General features: G+C 37.6%; 3 protein-coding genes across 3 annotated transcripts; all 3 read left to right on the forward strand.

Annotated features, from left to right (window-relative positions):
* Positions 1–4910: 4910 nt before the first annotated feature.
* On the forward strand, positions 4911–8706 carry LOC137725236 (receptor-like protein kinase HSL1). Its single transcript, XM_068463862.2, has 2 exons — positions 4911–7657; positions 7847–8706. The coding sequence occupies exons 1-2, from the start codon at positions 5050–5052 to the stop codon at positions 8236–8238; spliced, it is 3000 nt and encodes a 999-aa protein (XP_068319963.2). The 5' UTR covers positions 4911–5049; the 3' UTR covers positions 8239–8706.
* A 4654-nt stretch (positions 8707–13360) lies between these two features.
* On the forward strand, positions 13361–15114 carry LOC137727116 (serine/threonine-protein kinase-like protein CCR1). Its single transcript, XM_068466050.2, has one exon. It carries the CDS (start codon positions 13651–13653, stop codon positions 14668–14670), a length of 1020 nt encoding a protein of 339 aa, XP_068322151.2. The 5' UTR covers positions 13361–13650; the 3' UTR covers positions 14671–15114.
* Positions 15115–18372: 3258 nt separating this feature from the next.
* On the forward strand, positions 18373–21210 carry LOC137726819 (NAC domain-containing protein 73-like). Its single transcript, XM_068465778.2, has 3 exons — positions 18373–19129; positions 19277–19466; positions 20356–21210. The coding sequence occupies exons 1-3, from the start codon at positions 18992–18994 to the stop codon at positions 21009–21011; spliced, it is 984 nt and encodes a 327-aa protein (XP_068321879.2). The 5' UTR covers positions 18373–18991; the 3' UTR covers positions 21012–21210.
* Positions 21211–22624: the final 1414 nt, after the last annotated feature.

The raw sequence follows: 22624 nt of genomic DNA on the forward strand, positions 1-22624 counted from the left end.
GTTTCACACTTCCAACCAGTATTCTTTCGAAGTCTACTCAAAGTCCCAAAAAGATTCTTGGGGATTTCAAGTCACCTTCGCGGCTTCGAGGCAATCCATCACCATCAGACAAAATTGTTATGAGTTTTTATTAATTTAATATGTGATTTATGAGCGAAAAATGAAGATTAAAAATTCAAGTAAAATATGTACATCATATTGTTCGAAAGTTATTTTATTTTATTAGTTTCTTGTGGGAAAAAGATTATGATTCGTTGCCCGTAAGTTTATAACTTTTCGGCTGTTAGAGTTTGTTTTAATTGTTCTCGATGAATATAATGCTTTGAATTTTGTAAAATAATAAGTTTGTCAAGATGTAATATCTTCGAGTTATGTAGCCGTTTTTACAATGTGTTTATGGTTTTGATTAATAAAATATTACAATATTTCTATGTTTTCGATTAATAAAATATTCGTTTTAGTTTCATATTGTCTCTGATTTTTGGTTTATAAATGTGCTGCCAATTCCTACACTCTACCACCAAACAAATGACGAAGTAGGCTCAGCGTTTTATAATTTCTTTTAATTTTCACCAACCTTTAAACTTTGAATTTTTATTTTCCAGAGATCGGCACTTTGAATTTCAGAATTTAACTGTCGACATAAACACATACAATTAAGGCAGCTACAAATGGAGCTGGTGGAACCTTAATGTAAATCCAACAACTTATGCAATGCATGCATGTACAAGTACACCTGATTACGTATCCGGACAGGCCAGCAAAATAACGACATTGCGTTCTCCATATCTACATGTCTGACATCTACTAGACTACTATGCATGCCTCTCCACGAAGCTTTATCTACTTTAAGAAATTATTTTGAGAAAAAATGAAGGTGATTTAGGGCAAAAGCAATGATTTTGAAAATAATGAGCTTATTTAGGGGAAGACAACTTCTACATTGTCGAATTACAATTATTTTTGAGAAAGCTTGAGAGGCTAAAATGAAGAAAATTGAGGTTTCACTATGAAACTAATAGACAATATGCGGAATTGCGAACTTACTTACTTACTTCTAAATTCATGCAAAGTCCCTCCTTCCATTAACCTGCAATTCATTATCAACACGCTCAATCACGTGTGATGAATTTTCAAGCTTAATACGTAGACAATACAACGGGGTGACGTGAAGTACGTGTGATCGTTGGACTTCTCGTGTGGGACAACCATACTCTGACACCATGAAGAAAATTGAAGTACCACCATAAAAAAAAATGGCAATATGAAAAGTAGCCCAACTTACCTATAAGCTTATACAAGGTCCATCCTCCCATAAATGTGAAATTCATTCTCAAACATAAGGACAATTCATGTGTTATTTTGATATATTATGTTACTAAGCTACAAACACGAATTGATATTTTATAATTATGTAAATTTGTGTGTTGACAACCCGTTATGTTAATTTGAAAGATGCTACGGTTAATCAAATATATATGCACACATCATGGAACGATAATGGAGTGCAAGCTCCACATGTATTCGTTGCTAGAGATGTGGTGCTACGGCCAGGGTCACCCAGCCATGCATGGTCTGAACCTAGCGTCAACGTTTGATATGGAACCGTAAATGTATCGATGCTCAGAACCAATCCGTGCGTGAGCGATTAACTCTAACTCTACTAAATTAACCCTAACATTACTACTCAGAAACAATAAAAGATTACTGGATGCATGCCAGATACACAAAATTGTACGAAAGTGCATTATGCTCGACAAACTGTGTGGCACTAGTCAAATTTGCAGGAAGGAGGGATTCAAGCGTGCATGGGTTAACATGCATGTCCTAGTATGACAGCAAATGAACAAAAGCCACGTGTAAGCCACCCCAAGGACGTAAACAAGAACATGTCCAATTTACCATGGCTGGTGTCGGGCATGGGGCTTTGTGGCCTAGAACCTACCCATTTTTGGGCAAGAGAAAATGACAGTGAATGCAGATCGAATGCCAAGAAAATTGGTGGGGATTCGTAACAAACAGAAGAAATTGTCGACAAAAGGAAAATATTGGAACAATGTGGCAGCTTTCACTGCCCCGATTTGGACTTTCTTTGGTAATAAAACAGACACATCTGGTTTACACTATCCAGTTTTGCTAGTCCAGTGGGAATTTCATTCGCTCAATATTGTGATAATGTCTGTATGTCACTAACCTTATGCAATATACCATAATATATTAATATGTCCTCCTAGCGATAAAAAATGCACGAAGTGTGAATTTATAAGCTTATTTTTTATAATTTAGGAGCATTGTGTACACGCCATCTAGACCACGTCATTCGTATGATTAGATTACTAATTTAATTAACTGAATTCTATGCCAAGTTTAAGACTATAACTCAACAATAAGCTATCTTTACACAAAAGCATAAGACTTCATATATTTTTTGTCTCATTTAATATGAGAGTTATTTTAATCATGTAATCATCGTACAAATTTTTCTCCAGTTCAACACCACTGGTTATCACATGAAAAAACTATATTTATACAAACATGTACTTGAACTCACCCTTTTTTTTTTTCCCTCTCTCTCTTTCTTTTGCTTTTTTTTTTTTTTTTTTTTTTTTTTTTTCTGTTTTAAAAATACTCTCGATCATTTTAAATGTACTTCCAAATAAGCCGGTATACTTTGTATAGCAAAATCAATCACAAGTTGCACACAATGCACATACTAAGTCGTCAAATAAGCTTAAAACAAGGGTTATGTTGCAAAACTCACACCCCCAGAATTTGAAGTTTGAAAGTTCCCTCGTTTACCTGTTGAAAACTTACAACTCACTGGATCAACATAAAAAATCACTTCGGGGTCCTCTGATCAAAATCTCCAGCGAATCTCGGGCGTCAAATTGATCGGATGGCTTGATGTGTACATTACAATTTTTGGCAGATTTACAACCTTATTCCATTGTACATGAGTCACACCAATCGATTCGTGTAAGTAAAAGAAAGAATATTTATGTTGGAAGAGATTTTCAAGTATTTTCTACTAATTGCAGACTAAAAAGAGTCTACTAACTTCATTAATTGTTTAGAGGGTTTGTTATTTACTTCTCCATTATAAATATGAACTTTAGTAAGTTTTCTTAAATGGTGATGTTTAATTTAATTTATTGTTTTTGGTTACCTATATGCATCCATGAATGTTATTCTTCAATAAACCTAGTACGTATTTATCAAAACTTGTGTTTTATTGCAATCTTCATGGCGAGTATAAATTGGTGTGTTTTTAGTTATTTTAGAGAATCATTGCGCTTAGTTTTGTGTCAAGTTTTTTTTTTGCTCCAAGTACTCTATATCTTTCTTTAAAGTCTTTTTTTCCAAGTCTTCTTAAGTCTCCCTATATCCCTTTTACCTAAAATTTTGTCTCATAGACACATTTTTAACAAGAACATCTATAGGTTTTAGATTTACATGTTCAAACCACCTTAGCCGATTTTTTTTACCTTATCTTTAAGTACGGCTGCTTCTATTTTATCTCGAATATCTTCATTCTTAATCCTATCATTTCTCACATGTCTACACTTCCAACGAGATATTTTCATCTCCGCTACACTTATTTTTCGCTCATGGGTTGGCTTGTCCTATTTTTTATGAAATCATGTACAATCTGAAAGGGGGTTGGCTTATCTTATTTTTGGCTCTCGGAAACCGGAGACTGCCAATTGACCATGGCCTTCTTAAAAGTTGTTTCTTTCCTCGACCTAAAACTGCCAAAGCTAGCTCAGCCTCCGCCCGCCACGGTCGCTGGTTCCACCGTAACCGTCAGACTGCAATCTCACTTGCCAAGCGTGACTCACGCATTTGGTCACGCTAATCTTGCACTTCAGCTTCCACTCAAGAGTCACACAGAAACTGATCTGACTCGCAACTGTCTTATTCTGGTAATTAAACACGATTAATCTCAGCCCACCCTCCAACGCCAGCTCTTCCTCCTGGTTCGGCTGTTTTGCACCGCCCTTCTCAGTCCCCATCGCAACCGTCAATCGATGATACTGACGCGGTCGGTCCACCTATTCACCTCCACATTTCCTGTCATTTGACCATTCAACCTTGTCATCGTTATTGTTTGAATAATTAACGGATGAAAATTAAAGTACTTAAAATATCTGTTTTGAAATAGATAATGTATTTCTATGAATTACTTGAATAAAGTTATGATATAATATTAAAATTTTCTTTTACTGCGCATTTGGTATGTAACTTGATGATAAGTAAAATTTACAGTCACGTAACATAACCTATTAGAGCACGATTACAGTCATGTTTTCATTTTTGAGTAAATAATTACTCGTGTGTTTTGTTTTGTGAAAATTTTCATTATTTGCAAGGCAATATTATATAATTCTAGGTTAAGAACTTACTTAAATGCTTATATGTATTTGGTACAATTATCATTCGACGGTTAGATATTGATTTTATATTAAATATATATATGTTTATAAATAATTTTAACCGTCAATTGATGATTGTATTAAATTACAATCATCGATTGACGGTTAAATTACACTAACATAGAAAAAAAAATTAAAAATTAAATATTTAAACCACTGCAATTCGGTTGGGTAAGATTATTTTCAAACACTACTTATCTATGTGAAATTTTTGTTGAAATGTCTTCAAACCACTTTGGTTTATTTATCTTTTTCTGTCGAGGATGATGTTAGAGAAATTATCTACTAAATTTATATTTTGTAAATCACATAATGTGCTGATTGATAGTTAAATTTCTTTGACAATAATATAAAAAAAATACTTTAACGGTCAATCGCTACATCATAAAATTATAAAATATATCTAAAAACATAATTTTCCCTAGCATTTCCGTTATGTTGAAATGCCTTCATAGACAATGAAAATAAAATAAAATTGCACTCATAATTTTTCTAGCAGTTCCCACTCTTTCACTAAAAATCTCACGTATATCAACACCCTCCAAATATTATTCACCCCAAGAACACTCCTCACCTCCCCCCTCCCTCTAGAAGCAAAATCACAACACGAACGACAATGCTTCTCTTCCTCCCCCTCCTCCTCCTCCTGCTGCTGCCGCCACTCCCCGCCACCCTCTCCCTCAACCAAGAAGGCCTCTACCTCCAACACTTCAAGCTCTCCCTCGACGACCCCGACTCCGCCCTCTCCTCCTGGAACGATGCCGACTCCACCCCCTGCAATTGGCTTGGCGTCTCATGCGACGACGCCTCCTCCTCCTCCTCCGTAGTCCGCTCCCTCGACCTCCCCAGCGCCAACCTCGCCGGCCCTTTCCCCACGGTCCTCTGCCGCCTCCCCAACCTCACCCACCTCTCCCTCTACAACAACTCCATCAACTCCACCCTCCCTCCCTCCCTCTCCACGTGCCAAACTCTCGAGCACCTCGACCTCGCCCAGAACCTCCTCACCGGCGCCCTCCCCGCCACCCTCCCCGACCTACCCAACCTCAAATACCTTGACCTCAGCGGAAACAATTTCTCCGGAGCAATTCCCGACTCCTTCGGCCGCTTCCAGAAACTCGAGGTCATCTCTCTCGTCTACAATCTCATCGAAAACACCATCCCGCCCTTTCTCGGCAACATCTCCACCCTGAAAATGCTCAACCTCTCCTACAACCCATTTCACCCGGGTCGGATCCCGGCGGAGCTCGGCAATTTGACGAACCTCGAGGTCCTCTGGCTCACCGAGTGCAACCTAGTCGGCGAGATTCCCGACTCGCTAGGTCAACTCAAAAACCTCAAGGATTTGGACCTCGCCATCAACGGCTTAACCGGCCGGATTCCGCCGTCGCTCAGCGAGCTGATCAGCGTCGTCCAGATTGAGCTCTACAACAACTCATTAACCGGCGAGCTGCCGCCTGGAATGTCGAAATTGACCCGGCTGCGACTTCTCGACGCGTCCATGAACCAGCTGAGCGGGCAGATTCCGGACGAGCTCTGCCGGTTGCCGCTCGAAAGTCTCAACCTTTACGAGAACAACTTAGAGGGGAGCGTGCCGGCGAGCATTGCCAACTCGCCCAACTTGTACGAGGTCAGGCTCTTCCGAAACAAGCTCTCCGGCGAGCTGCCCCAAAATCTCGGGAAGAACTCGCCGCTTAAGTGGTTTGATGTGTCGAGCAACCAGTTCACGGGCACCATTCCGGCGAGTCTGTGCGAGAAGGGACAAATGGAAGAGATTCTAATGCTACACAATGAGTTCTCCGGCGAGATCCCGGCAAGGTTGGGCGAGTGCCAGAGCTTGGCCCGGGTCCGATTGGGTCACAACAGGTTAAGTGGGGAAGTTCCGGTGGGCTTCTGGGGGCTGCCGCGCGTTTACTTGATGGAGCTCGCTGAGAATGAGCTTTCTGGGCCGATAGCGAAGAGCATTGCCGGAGCCACGAACCTCTCGCTATTAATCCTAGCGAAGAACAAGTTTTCGGGTCCGATACCGGAGGAGATTGGGTCGGTGAAGAATCTTATGGAGTTTTCTGGTGGTGACAATAAATTCAGTGGGCCGTTGCCGGAGGGCATTGTGAGACTTGGGCAGCTGGGGAATCTGGACCTTCACAGCAATGAAGTCTCCGGTGAGCTCCCAGTTGGGATCCAATCTTGGACGAAACTAAACGAGCTCAATCTGGCAAGTAACCAACTTTCCGGGAAAATCCCAGATGGAATTGGGAACTTGTCCGTCCTTAATTACCTTGATCTTTCCGGGAATCGATTTTCCGGGAAAATCCCATTTGGGTTGCAGAATATGAAGCTCAATGTTTTTAATTTGTCCTACAATCGGCTCTCAGGTGAGCTTCCTCCCCTTTTTGCTAAGGAAATTTATAGGAATAGCTTTCTGGGGAATCCTGGTCTTTGTGGAGATTTGGATGGGTTGTGTGATAGCAGAGCCGAGGTTAAAAGTCAGGGGTACGTATGGTTGCTTAGGTGCATGTTCATTCTATCTGGTTTAGTATTTGTTGTGGGCGTGGTTTGGTTTTACTTGAAGTACAAGAACTTCAAGAAGGTGAAGCAAACAATAGACAAATCGAAATGGACGCTGATGTCGTTTCACAAACTGGGTTTTAGTGAGTATGAGATCTTGGATTGCCTTGATGAAGATAATGTGATTGGTAGCGGGGCGTCGGGGAAGGTGTACAAGGTTGTGCTGAGCAGTGGAGAGGTTGTTGCAGTAAAGAAGCTATGGAGAGGGAAAGTAAAGGAGTGTGAAGTAGAAAATGTTGAGAAGGTTTGGGTGCGAGACGATGGCTTTGAGGCGGAGGTAGACACTCTGGGGAAGATTAGGCACAAGAACATTGTGAAGCTCTGGTGCTGTTGCACTGCTAGGGACTGCAAGCTCTTGGTTTATGAGTATATGCAAAATGGTAGTCTCGGTGATTTGTTGCATAGCAGCAAAGGAGGGTTGCTGGATTGGCCTACAAGGTTTAAGATAGCTCTAGATGCAGCGGAGGGGCTTTCTTATCTGCACCATGATTGTGTTCCTCCGATTGTTCATAGAGATGTGAAATCAAACAACATATTATTGGACGGGGATTTTGGAGCGCGAGTGGCGGATTTTGGAGTAGCCAAGGAGGTTGATGTAACTGGGAAAGGGCTTAAATCCATGTCCATCATTGCAGGTTCTTGTGGTTACATTGCTCCAGGTTAGTCAGAAAGTTTCTCACTAACCAAATTTTTGTTCAAATCGCTGTTTAAGTTGAGTTGAATTTGTCTTGTATGTTGATGTTCTGGTGGAAAGTACAGCTTTTGACACTGAAATTTCACAATATCAACTCACATTAGTTAAATTTTTACCCTCCTATTCTAATCCTGTAAATTTAATCTTGTTGCAGAATATGCGTACACTCTCAGAGTGAATGAGAAGAGCGATATATACAGTTTCGGTGTGGTTATTCTGGAGCTGGTGACCGGGAGGCTCCCAGTCGATCCAGAGTTCGGAGAAAACGACTTGGTGAAGTGGGTCTGCACCACATTGGATCAGAAAGGAGTAGACAATGTGGTTGACCCAAAACTTGAGTCTTGTTACAAGGAGGAAGTATGCAAGGTCCTCAACATTGGCCTCCTCTGCACCAGCCCTCTCCCGATTAATCGTCCATCAATGAGACGAGTAGTGAAGTTGTTGCAAGAAGTTGGCACAGAGAAACATCCCCAGGCTGCTAAAAAGGAGGGTAAATTGACACCCTATTACTACGAAGACGTCTCAGATCATGGAAGCGTAGCTTGAGAAGTAAGAAAGAAGTCCATATGGTTTCGTTGCGAAAAAGCAATGAGATATGGGGGAAGTTTATATGTTTAATCTTTATTTTTCCAGTTTTTGAAGCTTTCTAAAATCCGACTTCCCAAATATCATTTTCACCCTCCTCTAGGGTTTTGGTCTTCAGAGAGCAGAGGAGGGGAAGAAGATGAAGAGGAATTACTTCAGAGAAGGGTAAAAGTTACGAGGGGGGTTAAATTGTTCCGTACTGTATATTTTTTAACAGCCAGAATTATCATGTTGTAAGCTTAAGCAGTAACGTGCCCTCCTTCCTCTGCAATCTGTCTGCATTGAGAGACGTCGGTGAAAGTGATGTATAAACTGTTTAATGATTGTGATTTTTCGCGTGAAATCACTCAGGTGATTTGTATGAGCAAACACTTGTAGCAACCTCCTACTTCACTTTTGTGAACGAATTTCCGTGAAATTGTTCTGCAATTGTACCTGTGCTGTGTGGAGCCTGCGACTCTGTTCCAGGTTTAAATGCTTTGACCATTCTCTCTAGTTTTGAGATTTACGGTGGTTTTTACCCAACTTAAAAAACCCTATTTGAGTATTGGGAGGCTTCCTTCGCACTTGGAATGTCATGGTGGCGGCATTTAAATATTGTTGCGTGATAAAGTTGTTGTCGGTGTGTAACTCACTTGATAAGTCTATTGAGAGAACATCTGTATAGTTTGAATTGTTAATGTAGTGATATTTCAAGTTAATTATATATCGTCACACGTGAAGATGAGTGATTATCCATGACTCAAACATGTGACATTTGTCACAGAAAAACAACATTTTTTTGTTGCGACAAGACTATCACAGAAAAACAACATTTTTTGTTGCGACAAAACTCGTCCTCTTAACCCAAAAAACAAGCAAATTAACAATAAAAATTTGAAATATTGGTGGTGGAAATGAAGAGAACTTACATGGAAATTTGAGGACTCCATGGTTTGAAAATTGGCTTGCTCACCCCTATTTTTCGTTCGTCGATTTTGAACAATAAAAAATTGAAATATGTTCACAAAAAAAAAATAAAGAACTGAAATATTGGTGGGTGGAAAGGAAGAGAACTTACTTGGAAATTTGAGGACTCCATCTTTTGAAAATTAGCTCACTCACACCCATTTTCTGTCCATCCAACTTGTTCATGGGTTCACAAAAAAAAAAAAAAACAAGCAAATTAACAATAAAGCACTGAAATATTGGTGTGTGGAAAAGAAGAGAACTTACATGGAAATTTGAGGACTCCATTGTTTGAAAATTGGCTCGTTCACCTCCATTTTCCGTTCATCCAGATTGTTCGTGGGTTCATCCAAAAAAACAAACAAATTGACAATAAAGAATGGAAATATTGGACCATCTCCAATCGAACGAGGGTCAGAGGGCTCGTTTTAGCCCTCTGGCCCTCCAAGATATTAATATTTTAATAAACAGTACATGGCCATATTTGCCTCCATCTCCAACCGAGGGCCATATGGCTCGTTTTAGCCCTGTGACAAAAACCGTCTCCAACCGAGGGCTAAGGAGCCATATGGCTAAACATAATTTATTATTTAAATTTAAAAACTACAACAACTTAAATTTAAAAATGGTGTAGGAATGACTTAGGTATTTACAAGAAAAAAAAGGGGAATCTAAAAAAAAAAAAAATTAGGCCCAAAAAAATAATAATATGACAATGCTGTCGGCTATATCTGACACTAAAGAGGCCGGTATATCAGACAGAAAATGTATTAATAATGAAAAATCCAGCCCAGCCCGGGTTTGGTTGGATTGGGCCAACTAGTTGGCCTTTTGGCCCTTTTTTGTCTAATGGGGCCCAAAAGCCCTTTGGCCTAGCCCTCGGTTAGAGACGGTTTTCGGGTTATTTTCAGCCCTCTGGCTCTCTGGACCCTTCGATTGTAGATGGTCTTGGTGGGTGGAAAAGAAGAGAACTTAGGCCATCTCCAACCGAACGAGGGCCAGAGGGCTCATTTTAGCCCTCTGACCCTCGAAGATATTAATATTTTAATGAACAGTACATGATCATATTTGCCTTCATCTCCAACTAAGGGTCAAAGGGCCAAAGGGCCATAGGGCTTGTTTTAGCCTTGTCACAAAAAACAGTCTCCAACCGAGGGTCAAATAACCATAAGGCCAAACATAATTTATTATTTAAATTTCATGTTACTTAATTTAATTTAATATTGTATAATGGCTTGGGAAGTTATAGGAAAAAAATAGAATTAAAAAAAAAAAAAATTTGTATTAAAAAAAAAAAAAAAAAGCCTACCGTTCCTGTCAGATATAACCGCCAGGAATAAGTACAATGCTGTTGGATATAACCGACAATAATAATGAAAATTCTAGCTAGCCTAGGGCTAGCTGGCTGGTTGAGTTGGGCCAGCCGGTTGGCCTTTTCTTGTCCAGTGGAGCCCACGAGCCCTTTGGCCTAACCCTTGGTTGGAGACGGTTTTCAGGCTATTTTCGGTCCTCTGGCCTTCTGGAGCCTTCGGTTGGAGATGGTCTTAGATGGAAATTTAAGGACCCTATTGTTTGAAAATTGGCCCTCTCACCCCCATTTTTCATTCATCCAGCTTGTTCGTGGGTTCTTCCTCTTTGTGGGTGGTGGATCACTGATGGTGGCAGCTTTTGTGGTGGATGCAGCAGTCTTCCTAATTTATAGTTTTTGTTGTTATGGGCTTGTTCTTTTTGGGTCTTTGTGTTGTATTTTCTTTTAAATTATGTTTGATTATGGATTGCCTTACGGCTTTCTATTTCATGTAATAGTTTCTAGTTTGACAAAAATAAAAAAAATAAAAAAATCGACAAAATGCTTTTGTTTTTTTGTTGCTTAGCTTGAAATATCAACATAATGTGTGAGTCGCGTCAAGTACAGAAAGAGTGACAATCCCATGTGTAAGTTTATATTGCATTAACAAGACAGGTTGGTAGGGTTAGCCCTCATCAGGTCCATTCATAACTAAGTGAAAAAGTGATCCGTTACTTAGTCATATAGTTTAATGGTATTTTTTTTAATTTGTAATGTTTTAAGTTCGATTTTCGTTAAAAATAAATTTGACCCATATTTTCAGAAGTTTATTATAAAATTAAATCTATTATTTTTTCTTAATGTAGATAATATTCTTTGTTTAAAAAAAGTAAAAAAAAAAAAAAAAAAACCCATGTTTGAGCGGGCTCCATGGAAAATGACCTGCCAAGCTAGGACATGAGAGAGAGAGAGAGAGAGAGTTTAAGGCGGTGGTTGGTGGGATTGATAGTCCAGCAGAGGCAATTTAGTTAAAACTTTCAAAAAACTAGGTTGGGCCCCACTGTTCAAATTTGATAGTAGTAAAGTAAATTCAGAGTTGTTCCATCTTGTGAAGAAATTCCAAATCTGCGCTCCACTTTTGGACCATACACTTCATCCTCTCCAACGGATTCAACGCTGTGACTGCAGGTTTAGGTCGGCTCAGTTAATACAGTAATGACCTCTCGTTTTGGGGGAAGTTCTAACGAAGTAGATGAAAATGATTATAGTTGTATATTTTGATAATAAGATAAGAGATTAATGATCGAATTTTTAATTAAGAGGCTATTGCTCTAATTGAATTAAACTTAAGATAAGCTACAGTTTCCTATATTTTGAATGAGAGAAGTTACGAATGAAAAACGACAATGGTATCTGATCGTTTGAGCACGAGATAAAAAAGTTGTTCATCTATGTCATACTTGATTTCAGCGTGAGACAAACTTTTGTGTTACCGATTACGTCATACGTAGTTGTTCATGTGGTAAGAACTGTCTTGACCAACTAAATTGGCCAAGTATTTCTTTTCGTTTAAATGCCTATGAAGGGAAATAAACTTGGATTTTATATGTGGTAAGTGAATGATTAATGAGTTGATGAGCTAATACATTTTTTATTAATATATGTTAGTCAAATATTAACACATTCCAACAGCTAAGCACCAACTTAATCAAGTTTTGAATAATTTTGAATAAGGTTTTATCCTGATTCCCCACCACTGGGCCTCAATGGTTATTTCACAAGAGGGTCTGAAAATTGTTAAACGAAACCCAACAACAAAACATGGGCTTCAAGAAGCCCATCTAGTGTCATCAAATTATGGTCACGTTCGGCTCATATGTGAAGACGATATATACTTATAGAGAGTTCGACATTATGATTCGGGTATATGTGGCTTCTTGTGGATGAGTTAACTGTCCAGAAAAAAATAATCTTAACGTCAATTAAGATGTTGTCAATTAAGTTAATTATGAATCAGTAATTAATTAAGATGTTGTAGTTGTCAATTAAGTTAATTGTGAGTCAGTAATTAATTAAGATGTTAAGTCAGTAATTAATGAAGATGTTGTAGTTGTCAATTAAGTTAATTGTGTGCTGCAACCTTTAACTTTTGTCTTGTTGATTTATGCCAAACAACATAAGAACAAACACATGAACAAAAGGTGGGTGAGTTGATGATCCAATTAGTGAACGTTACATACTTTTAACTGATTTTGCGTATTTCCACACTATTCATAAAACGTTTCGTATTACTTACGCAACATATTAAGTTTTTCACAATTAACCTTGAATATTTTAGAGTTAATAAGTTTTTTTATTTTTTTAGTGCAACGATATATTTTACATTAAGAGGAGGGGGAGTTTGGCAGAGCTACACAATGGGCAACCTAATTTGGTATTGAATTCGCCATCCACAAAATTCGAACTTAAAATCTCTCATTTACAAATAAAGATGAATGGTATCAGACCGTATTATTGAGTGATATAGTTAATAAGTTTCTTGAAACCACTTTTTAATCCTAATATATTATTCCTTACTGCTTTCTCTAAGGAACCCAAATCATACGGTACCTAAGCATGATCAAAATTCAAGGCACAAAAATTTTATAAGATTAAATGTCACATAAAATTATTCTTGCGTTTTCCAAAAGTTTTCTCTGACATGGACTTGCAGATTAAAGATGTTTTCTAAAAGTAGGAGGATTCGTCTTATATTGATTTTTTCATAAAGATAATAAAATAAAATATAATGTATGAGAGGAATGAAGGGAATGTTATAAGAATAAGAGGGAAGAAGATCCTACTTCTTTACATAATGATGAGGAGGCCAACTCTGAACCAATATATAACTAAACTATGACCCGTACTTCCAAGTTTCTTACCAATCCACCCAAATTTTCAAAACAAGATGCCCCCTTTTCTTACTAATTTTCAAACCTTCATCTAGTCTAATTCTGTTTTGTTTTGTAAGCTCATCATATTTCAAACCCATATTATATACACACACACAGAGACACACACACACACATATATATATATATATATCCATCTTCCTCTTCCCTTGTTTTCCGATCAATCTGATCAGACTAGATAAAAACATGATGAAGCACAGTAAGGATGTTGCCTATCTTTTTATCATATCCATACTTTGCACATCGACTGTTGTTCTTGGTATCGTCCTTACTCTTATCCTCCTCTGCAAGAAAAAACCAGTCCAAACCCAAGAAACACCACCACAAACCAAGCCTACCGCTCAAGTGTATCCCTTAACCGACATAGACGTTGCCACAGACGGTTTCAACCCCCGTAGAATTGTAGGCGAAGGCCGGTTGGGAACCGTCTACGCCGCCATATTCGAAAAGGGGGAGATAGTAGCAGTGAAAAGAATACACTCTAGGCATGTTTTGAGCAATGCAGGGTTTGGGTTTTGTAGAATACTTAGGTCAATATCTCTAGCTCAGCACCCCAACATAGTTCCAATTATTGGGTACTCAGAAGGCCCAGGTGAGAGGATTATAGTGATGGAGTTTGTAGGCATGGTGTGCTTAGACTACTATTTGCATCAAAATCCAGATGGCGCGTCGTTATTGGACTGGAACCACAGGTTGAAGATTGCAGCTGGAGCAGCCAAAGGGCTTGAGTATTTGCATGAAGTCGTCGCGCCAAACATAATACATGGGTGTGTCAAGGCTACAAATATTTTGATAGATGTTAACTTTTGTGCTAGGGTTTGCGATTATGGGCTCTCATTTTTGGCTCCCCAAGAGAAGAGAGGCCTATTGGGATACGTGGACGACGAGTATTGGGGCGGTGGGGGCGGAGGAGGAGGAGGCGGCGGCGCTTGCAAGGAGAACGACGTGTACGGATTTGGTGTGGTTTTGTTGGAGATTTTGAGTGGGAGGTTGTGTGAAGATGGGAGGCTTGTGAATTGGTCACTGCCATTGATCAAGGAAAAGAGGTTTAGTGAGTTTTTGGACCCAAGACTTGTGATTCCTTCTGATATCATGCCTCTTGTTAGATTGGCCAAAGTTGCTTCTGCTTGTGTTGGCAATTCCAGAAAAAGCAGGCCTTCAATTGGTCAAGTGGCAACCATTTTGAGCAATTTGGAGATGGATTGAAAGTATGACTTGAAAATTATTTGTTTTTGTTCCTTAAAGTCAAAGTGGAATGCCATGACTTTTCGTTCAAATTAAGTTGCTGTTATTTGCATATGATGAGAATTGGGTTCCAGCAAGGATTTGAAAATTTAGGGTTTTTCTCTTTTGACTTCTTATCTATACTTTTCGTAGTCTATAAATGTAAAAATTCATATAATTAGATTGTGACAGTGAGTTTTTACACGTGCAAGTACATTACAATATATTTCAAGAAAAATACTTGACTCGTTATTTCTTAAATGCAAATTAGAATCAGATGTGTATGTAAGATAACTTTTTTTGTAATTGTAATTTTTTTTATATGTATCCAACTGTAATCTATAATTAAACAGTGTTGATTTGAAGGGGGTTGAGAGGAATGTTGAAATAAAATGTGGGCGGTGGCTTTGTCTTCTGGAAAGTGAATTTGATCTTGCTTTCATGTTGATTGAGATCTTTTGGTGCCCAAAGGGACCCCGTTTTTTGTTTTGTTTCTTTCAATCAATTTCTCTTTCGATCTTTTGAGTCCTTTGTTTGCTTGTTATTGCTCAATCATTTGACTAAAAATCTCCTGTAAATAATTTAAAAACCTGATTTATTGTCAATTGGTTGCATATTTATCTAATAAAATCTAGTGGGGATTCACATTGTGTGTATACGTTCATTGGATGGTGGTTGAGTGTTCCAATCTGTCATGATGGGCATAAACATTGTCTAATTTATAACATAGGTTGTTGTTATAATTATACTCCTGGATTTTGGCGCTATTTAAGGGATGAAAAATGGCAAGACATCGGTAATTCGCCGAGTTTGTAATTTAAGTGGTTAGAAATATTTGAATTCGAATTTTACCCGATTAAACGCTTATATTAAAAGAAAAAAAAAAACTCTATTATATGGGTTGATTTTGTTTACATGGGAGTTGACTTCTACACTTTTTTTTTTTAATCTTCGTGCACTCGTATTCATTTTTAGTTCAAATTAAGTAAAAACTATAAATAAATAAATGGATGTGATATCTCTACACCCCTAAATAAATTACAATGTGCTGAATGTAAAAAGCAATATCGAAATATATGTGTAGACATTGAAATTTTGGATTTTCATGTTTACAGTCTGTTTACACAAAGAATGTCAACATCCTGATAGGAATCTAGAACTACCAACAAGGATGGTGGGTTGAATATTCCACCAACAATTCAACTGCCCCTTATTGCAGAACACAGGCAAAAATGAAAAATAAAAACCTGTACCAACACTAGGAATGGGCTGAACATATGAGTTGTAGTACAAGTAAACACAATTCCTCTGATCATGGCCCAGATCTGTAGGATGGGCTGAGCGGATGAATTGTAGGAAGATTATTAAATTTTGACAAGGACAAATAAACCAGGGGAAAAAGAAAAGATGCATTTGTTGGATGAAAGTGATCTTATAAGGATGTTTCTCACGATTAATATTTACTATAGTCTTCTTTTTTACGGAACTTGTGATAAGCAGTAATTTTATGGTCTTTATTGAAGGAGAATTTTGAGAAAGAATGCCGGATTACCTTTTTTTCATATAAACTTTGATTGCACTTGACATTACGTTGGTCTCACCATGTGTGGAAGATGTTATAGTTAGACAGCTGTATCGAATTTTTGAAAAAGCACAAGTAGTAACTATGAAGCCAAACAACACAAGTTTTTTTTTGCAAGAGACTTGTACGTAGCTGACATGATTAAAAGTATTTATTCATGTTCTTGAGTTCATGTGTACAATTCCCCACTCATTATATAGTTTCTACAGAAGGACAAGTAAATACTTTTATGCTAAATAAGTTTTATTCTTCTTCTAAGAAGTTTATAAGAGCATTTATTCTTTCAATTAAGGTCATGTTTTCGATTCACCCCCTTCTAGCTAATATTGCTTGTATGAAATTACGAGGAATGCTAAGGGGATTCTCCATAAACTATCTACCACCTCATAGTTTAACGTCAATTATTATGCTAACATTATTAAACATTGTGCCAAAGTCATCATGAGGTGGCATACCTACTTTCGAGAGAGTCTCGTTAGCATTGCTCATGAAATTACACAGACAAATTCTCTTCAATATCACTCTCTTTCCTATCTTATTAGTACTTGACCCCAAGAAAGAAGAAAAATAAATCAAAACAAAAAACCTGAAGTATCTATTTGGCTTGGTCCAAGCCAAGTCTCCTATTCGAGAAATTCTCATCTCATCCAAAGTCTTCACCATTGAAATTAGAACCAAATTGCTGCTATTTTTTCCCAAAAGTAACCCAAAGTGATGCAAAAAAGTCTTTGATTCCCTTGAAATCATTCTAATTATGAAACTTAATCGGTCACGCATCGGTTTAACTGCACTTTAGTTCATATAAATTCATCAATTGACAATGACTTTGAATTAAACTAGAGCTTAATCTGTTAACTTAGAACTAATTAAATATTTTTAATTCAAGCTGATCAGGGTCTGAACAAAAACAAAACGACGGACAAGTAGAAGAACACGAGACCGTTTTATATATGTATCTATCTGATATCTAAATAGGGCAACAACTTGACAAAGTTCCCAAAACCCTAATCCATACGTTTAAATTATAACAAAAACACAATCCTAAAAGGCCAAAGCTTCATGCTTAAGCTTCCTGTTGCGTGTCTTCCTTGAGAAGGTCACATATATGTATATGTCGGCTGGTACAAGAAATATATACGAATGGGCAGTTCTTCCCTGCAGCCACGTCCTTTTCTGCAATCGAATATGCCATCTTATTACCCAATGAAACAAGGCCATCTGGCATAGGCTGCATGTGGCATATGATGGTTGGAAGGGGGTGGATTGTAACTATTGCGGATGGAGGCGGTTGCAGTGGATTGTTGCTCAAATAATATGAGGGTGAACATCGTAGACTCGTAGTCGTGCTGCCTAAGCCAAAGTGACATGTATTGCATGCCGTATTTAATCGGCTTTCTGAATTAATCACAATATTAATTTGTTGGAAAATACGTCGAAAACGATCCATAATTAATAATAAAATAATTAACAAAGACTGATTATTGCATGACAAGCATTACCATTGCACTGAAACATGTGGCCGTGTTGATTAATTAGTGATTATTGCAAAGACAGAGAACATTTTATCGAAAGCAGCAACCACCCCCCATCTGCAAATGTGTCTTTTTTTAGAGAGAGGGAGAGGGAGACAGTGATTCCTTGCTTGCAATTAGAAGTCTACGCGAAGAAAGGGAGAAATGGGGAATATATGCAGCAGAGAAGTTGGTACTGTATAAATATTTTGATCCCAAAAATGTTAATTTATATATGTGTAAGTAGTTAGTTTTGGGTTGGTTCGTATGTAGGTGTCCATGAAAATGTACATATATCTTTAAGGACACTCTAGGTTGACACTGCAGCTAAAGTCCCAACTCCAACCCTAAATACCAAAGCCCTTCTCTCTCTTCCCCTCTTTCTCTCTCTAAAGAGGTAAAACGTCCCCAAAAGAATCAGGTTGCCCCCTCTCCACTCTAGCCACCCTTTTCTTTTATTTTATAAAATCTTTTTTTTATTTTTTTTACTCGTTAGGTATGTGTTATTTATAATTAACTCCATACCATAAATAACTTCTCTTTTTTTTTTTTTAATTATGGTTTAAACCCTCCTTTTAGGACAGAAGTGATACCCCTGAGAAAAAAAGAAAAGGAGGAACCAATTAACTATAAAGACTACACGGATTCTATTGTACACACGTATGTACACAAGCATAACCAAACTTGACGTCCAAGCAACCTTTTCTGTTTCTAGAAAATTCATTCTTCTCCCCGTTCTTTATTTTATAGCTTAGCTCAGCTTGCTACCCTTTGTTCTACTCTCTCTCTCTCTCTAGAAAATTCATTCTTCTCCCCGTTCTACTCTCTCTCTCTCTCTCTCTCTCTCTCTCTCTCTCTATATCTTATGGAGGCAGTTCTGTGTGAAGAGATAATATCATAAGAGGAGAAAACAAATGGGAGGAGAAAGATCAAATACCTATCTAGATATTCCATCCCAAACATCGATATTGAAGAAGAAGATGATGAGCAAAAAAGTGGATATGGTTATGGAAAACGTGCTTTAAAAGTGACAAGCTAGCTGGTTGCTTGTCTGCTTTGCTTGCTCTAGGTCTTTTCTTTTGTTTTTTTCGGGGTTTACTTAATATTTTGAGAGCTTCTGTTGTGTGTATATTTGGAAGAGGTGGAGGAAATAACAAGAAGATTTGGGGTTTGGAATGAGCCTCAAAGAAAAAACGGCAGAGATCAGATCATGACATGGTGCAACGACTCCGACGATGAGAGGGCCATTCAGATTGTCAGCCCCCCTCCTCCTAATAACCCTAATAATCCAAATGAATTTCGGAACATAACTTGCCCCTCTTGTGGACATCACATAGAATTTGACCAGGTAACAGAAATTCACTTATTTTTTACGTATACTTCGAACCAGTGGCCTATTGTTAAGTTTTTGAACTAAATATTTGATTTTACATGAACTAATTGTTTGTTATTAGTTTTCATTTCTAATTTTTTCGGTTTATGTGATGTAATATAGGCAGGAATTCATGATTTGCCTGGACTACCAGCAGGAGTGAAGTTCGATCCAACTGACCAAGAAATTCTTCAACATTTAGAGGCAAAGGTTTTGTCTGACACCAGAAAGCTGCATCCTCTCATTGATGAATTCATACCAACGCTTGAAGGGGAGAATGGGATCTGCTACACTCACCCTGAAAAGCTACCAGGTTATTATAATTATTTATTTTGGGTAAATTTTTGCTTTTGTTTTTTTTTTCCTAATAAAACCCTATCGAGGGATGGTAATTAAGAAGCGCGGGTATTATTATTAATCCTCATTCAATGGATTGCAAAACGAGTAATGCTAGGTAGACCAGCTAATTTAGACCACATTTGTAAATTATGTGATGTGTCACCAGTAAGAAATAAGCATATTAATCAACATTTAAGTAATAATCTAATCATCAACAACCATGTCATATGATTTACAAAATATATAAAAAATACATGGTCTATCTAGCATTACTCTTGCAAAATTGACGTGATTTAGTCCACAAACATACTCAGATATACTTAACATTTTATTTTATTTTTAACACTTGGGATTTGTTTTTCGACATGTTTTTTTACAATTTGTTTAATTTTTTTACTTGTGTTTATGTATTTATCTATTTTTATCAAGCAACATTGAAAGGATGAAAATTAAATATAAGATCTCGACTTTCATAATTAAATATTCTTCACCACGTCTCTATTTTTATTTTTAGATGTCACATTGAAACATATAACCAGCACATGGGTTCGCTTGCTTCTCCTATAAAATCATTCAAATTAGTATGTTTGTGTTTTATACTTTTTTCTTTTCAAGCATGTTTTATGCATGTGAAGGCACAAGTTGGCAATACATATTTGGATGTTAATACTAAACGCAATCTCATGCATATATATAAATGGTGTCACAATTAGATGATGAAAATTAAAGATTAACATGATAAAACATTAAAGTTCAGAAAACTAACTAATTCAACTTACCCTCAAGTTTTCTTTTGTAATTGAAATTATTTTTACGTGATAAAAGTACAACACATTTTATTTGGACATCTGACGTCCATGCAGGAGTGAACAAAGACGGACAAATCCGCCACTTCTTCCACCGTCCCTCGAAGGCATACACGACTGGGACCAGAAAGCGAAGGAAGGTTCACACCGAAGAAGATGGAAGCGAAACAAGATGGCACAAAACCGGCAAGACAAGGCCGGTTCTTGTTGGCGGAGCAGTGAAGGGTTTCAAAAAGATCCTAGTCCTCTACACCAACTACGGGAGGCAAAGAAAACCAGAAAAGACCAATTGGGTCATGCACCAATACCACCTTGGCAACAATGAGGAAGAGAAAGATGGGGAGCTGGTGGTCTCAAAGGTCTTTTACCAGACACAGCCTAGGCAATGTGGATCAAGCATCAAAGATGTTCCAACGTTCGATCATCACAAAGGTGTGAATATAAGAAGTGGGCAAGGGAATGATGGTCTAATTAGTGCTGCTACCACTAATCCTCTTCCTCTAGCAAAGAAGGCAGGTCTTGTGGAGTACTACAATCCTGGAGGTCCTTTCATGAATTATGATCATCATCAACATAATCATAATCAAGGGGGGCATAATAGAGAAAGCCCACCTCAGCTAATCCCAAATTTAGTTGTCCAAGGTGACGGGTCTTCATTTATTCGATTAACTTCAGATGCAAGCAAAGGGAAGCTCGAGAGGAAAATAGCGTAATTTGACAATATTGGACATGGATGGAAGAGCTCTCTTTGTCAGATGAGGTAGCTATATATACACACACACACACACACACACATAGCTAGGGTTTCTGTGGAATACTACTACCATGATCAAATAAATTAATGATTACAATATTAAGATTTTTGGTGACCAAAAACAATAAGAAATAAAGGAGAATATATTTTTACAATTACTTTCGGTATTTTTAACTCATATTAATGTATTTATGTGTACATATATATATACAGACATTGTGATCTATGATTTTATGACAATGAGCAATTGATTATTGAGAGTTAAGATGATGTTTTTTTTAGAAATGTATATACAGACGATTATACAAACTTTTCTATCTGATTAATTTGTCTGATATATAGGACATTAACGTTTGATCATTAGCTTATGATTTTTTTCCTACACTTTTGTTCATATATATATTTTTTTATAATACATGTAGATTCAAAGTACAGCTCTGATATACGTTTCGTCTAATGTGAGTTATATGATAATAGACCTGTCAAATTCAAGCAGCCTATGAGAGAAAGCACTTTTGGAAATTTGTCAAACAAATAAGAATTAATTAATTAATTAACAATTTTTCCATATATATTATTACTCAAGTGATCAGTCATCCGTCATGGAAACTTGAAAGTCTTCGCGAAGTTGATTTGTTTGAATTTTATACAGGACCCTTTTGGTTAGATTTTGGGGTCGAAGATTGTGTTAAGTCACAAAATGAATTTATCACGGAAGTCAAATATAAGATATTTCTTACTTATAAATGAAAGAACAATATCACTGAACTGTAATATTAAATTATACTTTGAAAGCTTTGTGACATATTTGAAAGCTTTACTTGATTTATTGCAAGTGACCCTCTACCACAATGGTGGAGAGGAGTGTTGCTCTTATATCACACATGGACTCAAACCTCGTCGGCTCCCAAATCTAACATCTAATCTAACAAATCTATAATTGAAACGAAAAGAAAAAAGAAAAAAAAAGGCTTTACTTGATTATGAGAGTAAAACAATCGTGAACATTTCACTTGTAATCAAAGAAAATTAAGAGATAAGTAATGTTATACTTACTATATTTTTCATATCACATGTGTATTATCTCTCTAATAGAAACAGAGTTCACCAATAGGATTAGATAATAAAAATTTTGACCAAGTCTAGTAATTTTGATCAGGATACTTCTATCTTTGCCCGCAGTAATTATTTTTCTAGTTTATACCTACTTGGTAAATTTACACAGGAACAAAACCCTAGAGCCTTTGAAGGAAAAACGTAAGAAAAGCTTCAGCGCTGCCGATTTCTGCCTTCGGCTACGGGGTCGGTGCCAAACCCATCCCCTCCCTCTCTTGTCCTCATCTCCTTCCTTCTTCCCTGTCTCCCCTTCTTCCATCCTTACATCCCTAAAGACCTTTAGGGTCAGCCTCCGCTCTCCACATCGGCAGGAGTCGACGATGGCTACACCAAACAACGATTGACGGTGATTTTGTAGCCGAGCACGATTGCTGGTGAGGCCATCAAGTTGTAATAGAGACGAATGTACGTTCATAAAATATGGCAACTATCAACTGTGACCTCGAAGGTCCTCTT

The sequence above is a fragment of the Pyrus communis genome, chromosome 5 (genome assembly GCF_041283825.1).
Source record: "Pyrus communis isolate YQ-2024b chromosome 5, ASM4128382v1, whole genome shotgun sequence".
Classification (NCBI taxonomy): domain Eukaryota; kingdom Viridiplantae; phylum Streptophyta; class Magnoliopsida; order Rosales; family Rosaceae; genus Pyrus; species Pyrus communis.

What these genes read in the sequence shown, in the direction of transcription:
- LOC137725236 (XM_068463862.2), top strand. Translation starts at nt 5,050, where the DNA reads ATGCTTCTCTTCCTCCCCCTCCTCCTCCTCCTGCTGCTGCCGCCACTC. An exon ending in TTGTGGTTACATTGCTCCAG is followed by an intron (nt 7,658 to 7,846) that starts GTTAGTCAGAAA and finishes ATCTTGTTGCAG; the next exon opens with AATATGCGTACACTCTCAGA.
- LOC137727116 (XM_068466050.2), top strand. Translation starts at nt 13,651, where the DNA reads ATGATGAAGCACAGTAAGGATGTTGCCTATCTTTTTATCATATCCATA.
- LOC137726819 (XM_068465778.2), top strand. Translation starts at nt 18,992, where the DNA reads ATGACATGGTGCAACGACTCCGACGATGAGAGGGCCATTCAGATTGTC. An exon ending in ATCACATAGAATTTGACCAG is followed by an intron (nt 19,130 to 19,276) that starts GTAACAGAAATT and finishes GATGTAATATAG; the next exon opens with GCAGGAATTCATGATTTGCC. An exon ending in TCACCCTGAAAAGCTACCAG is followed by an intron (nt 19,467 to 20,355) that starts GTTATTATAATT and finishes ACGTCCATGCAG; the next exon opens with GAGTGAACAAAGACGGACAA.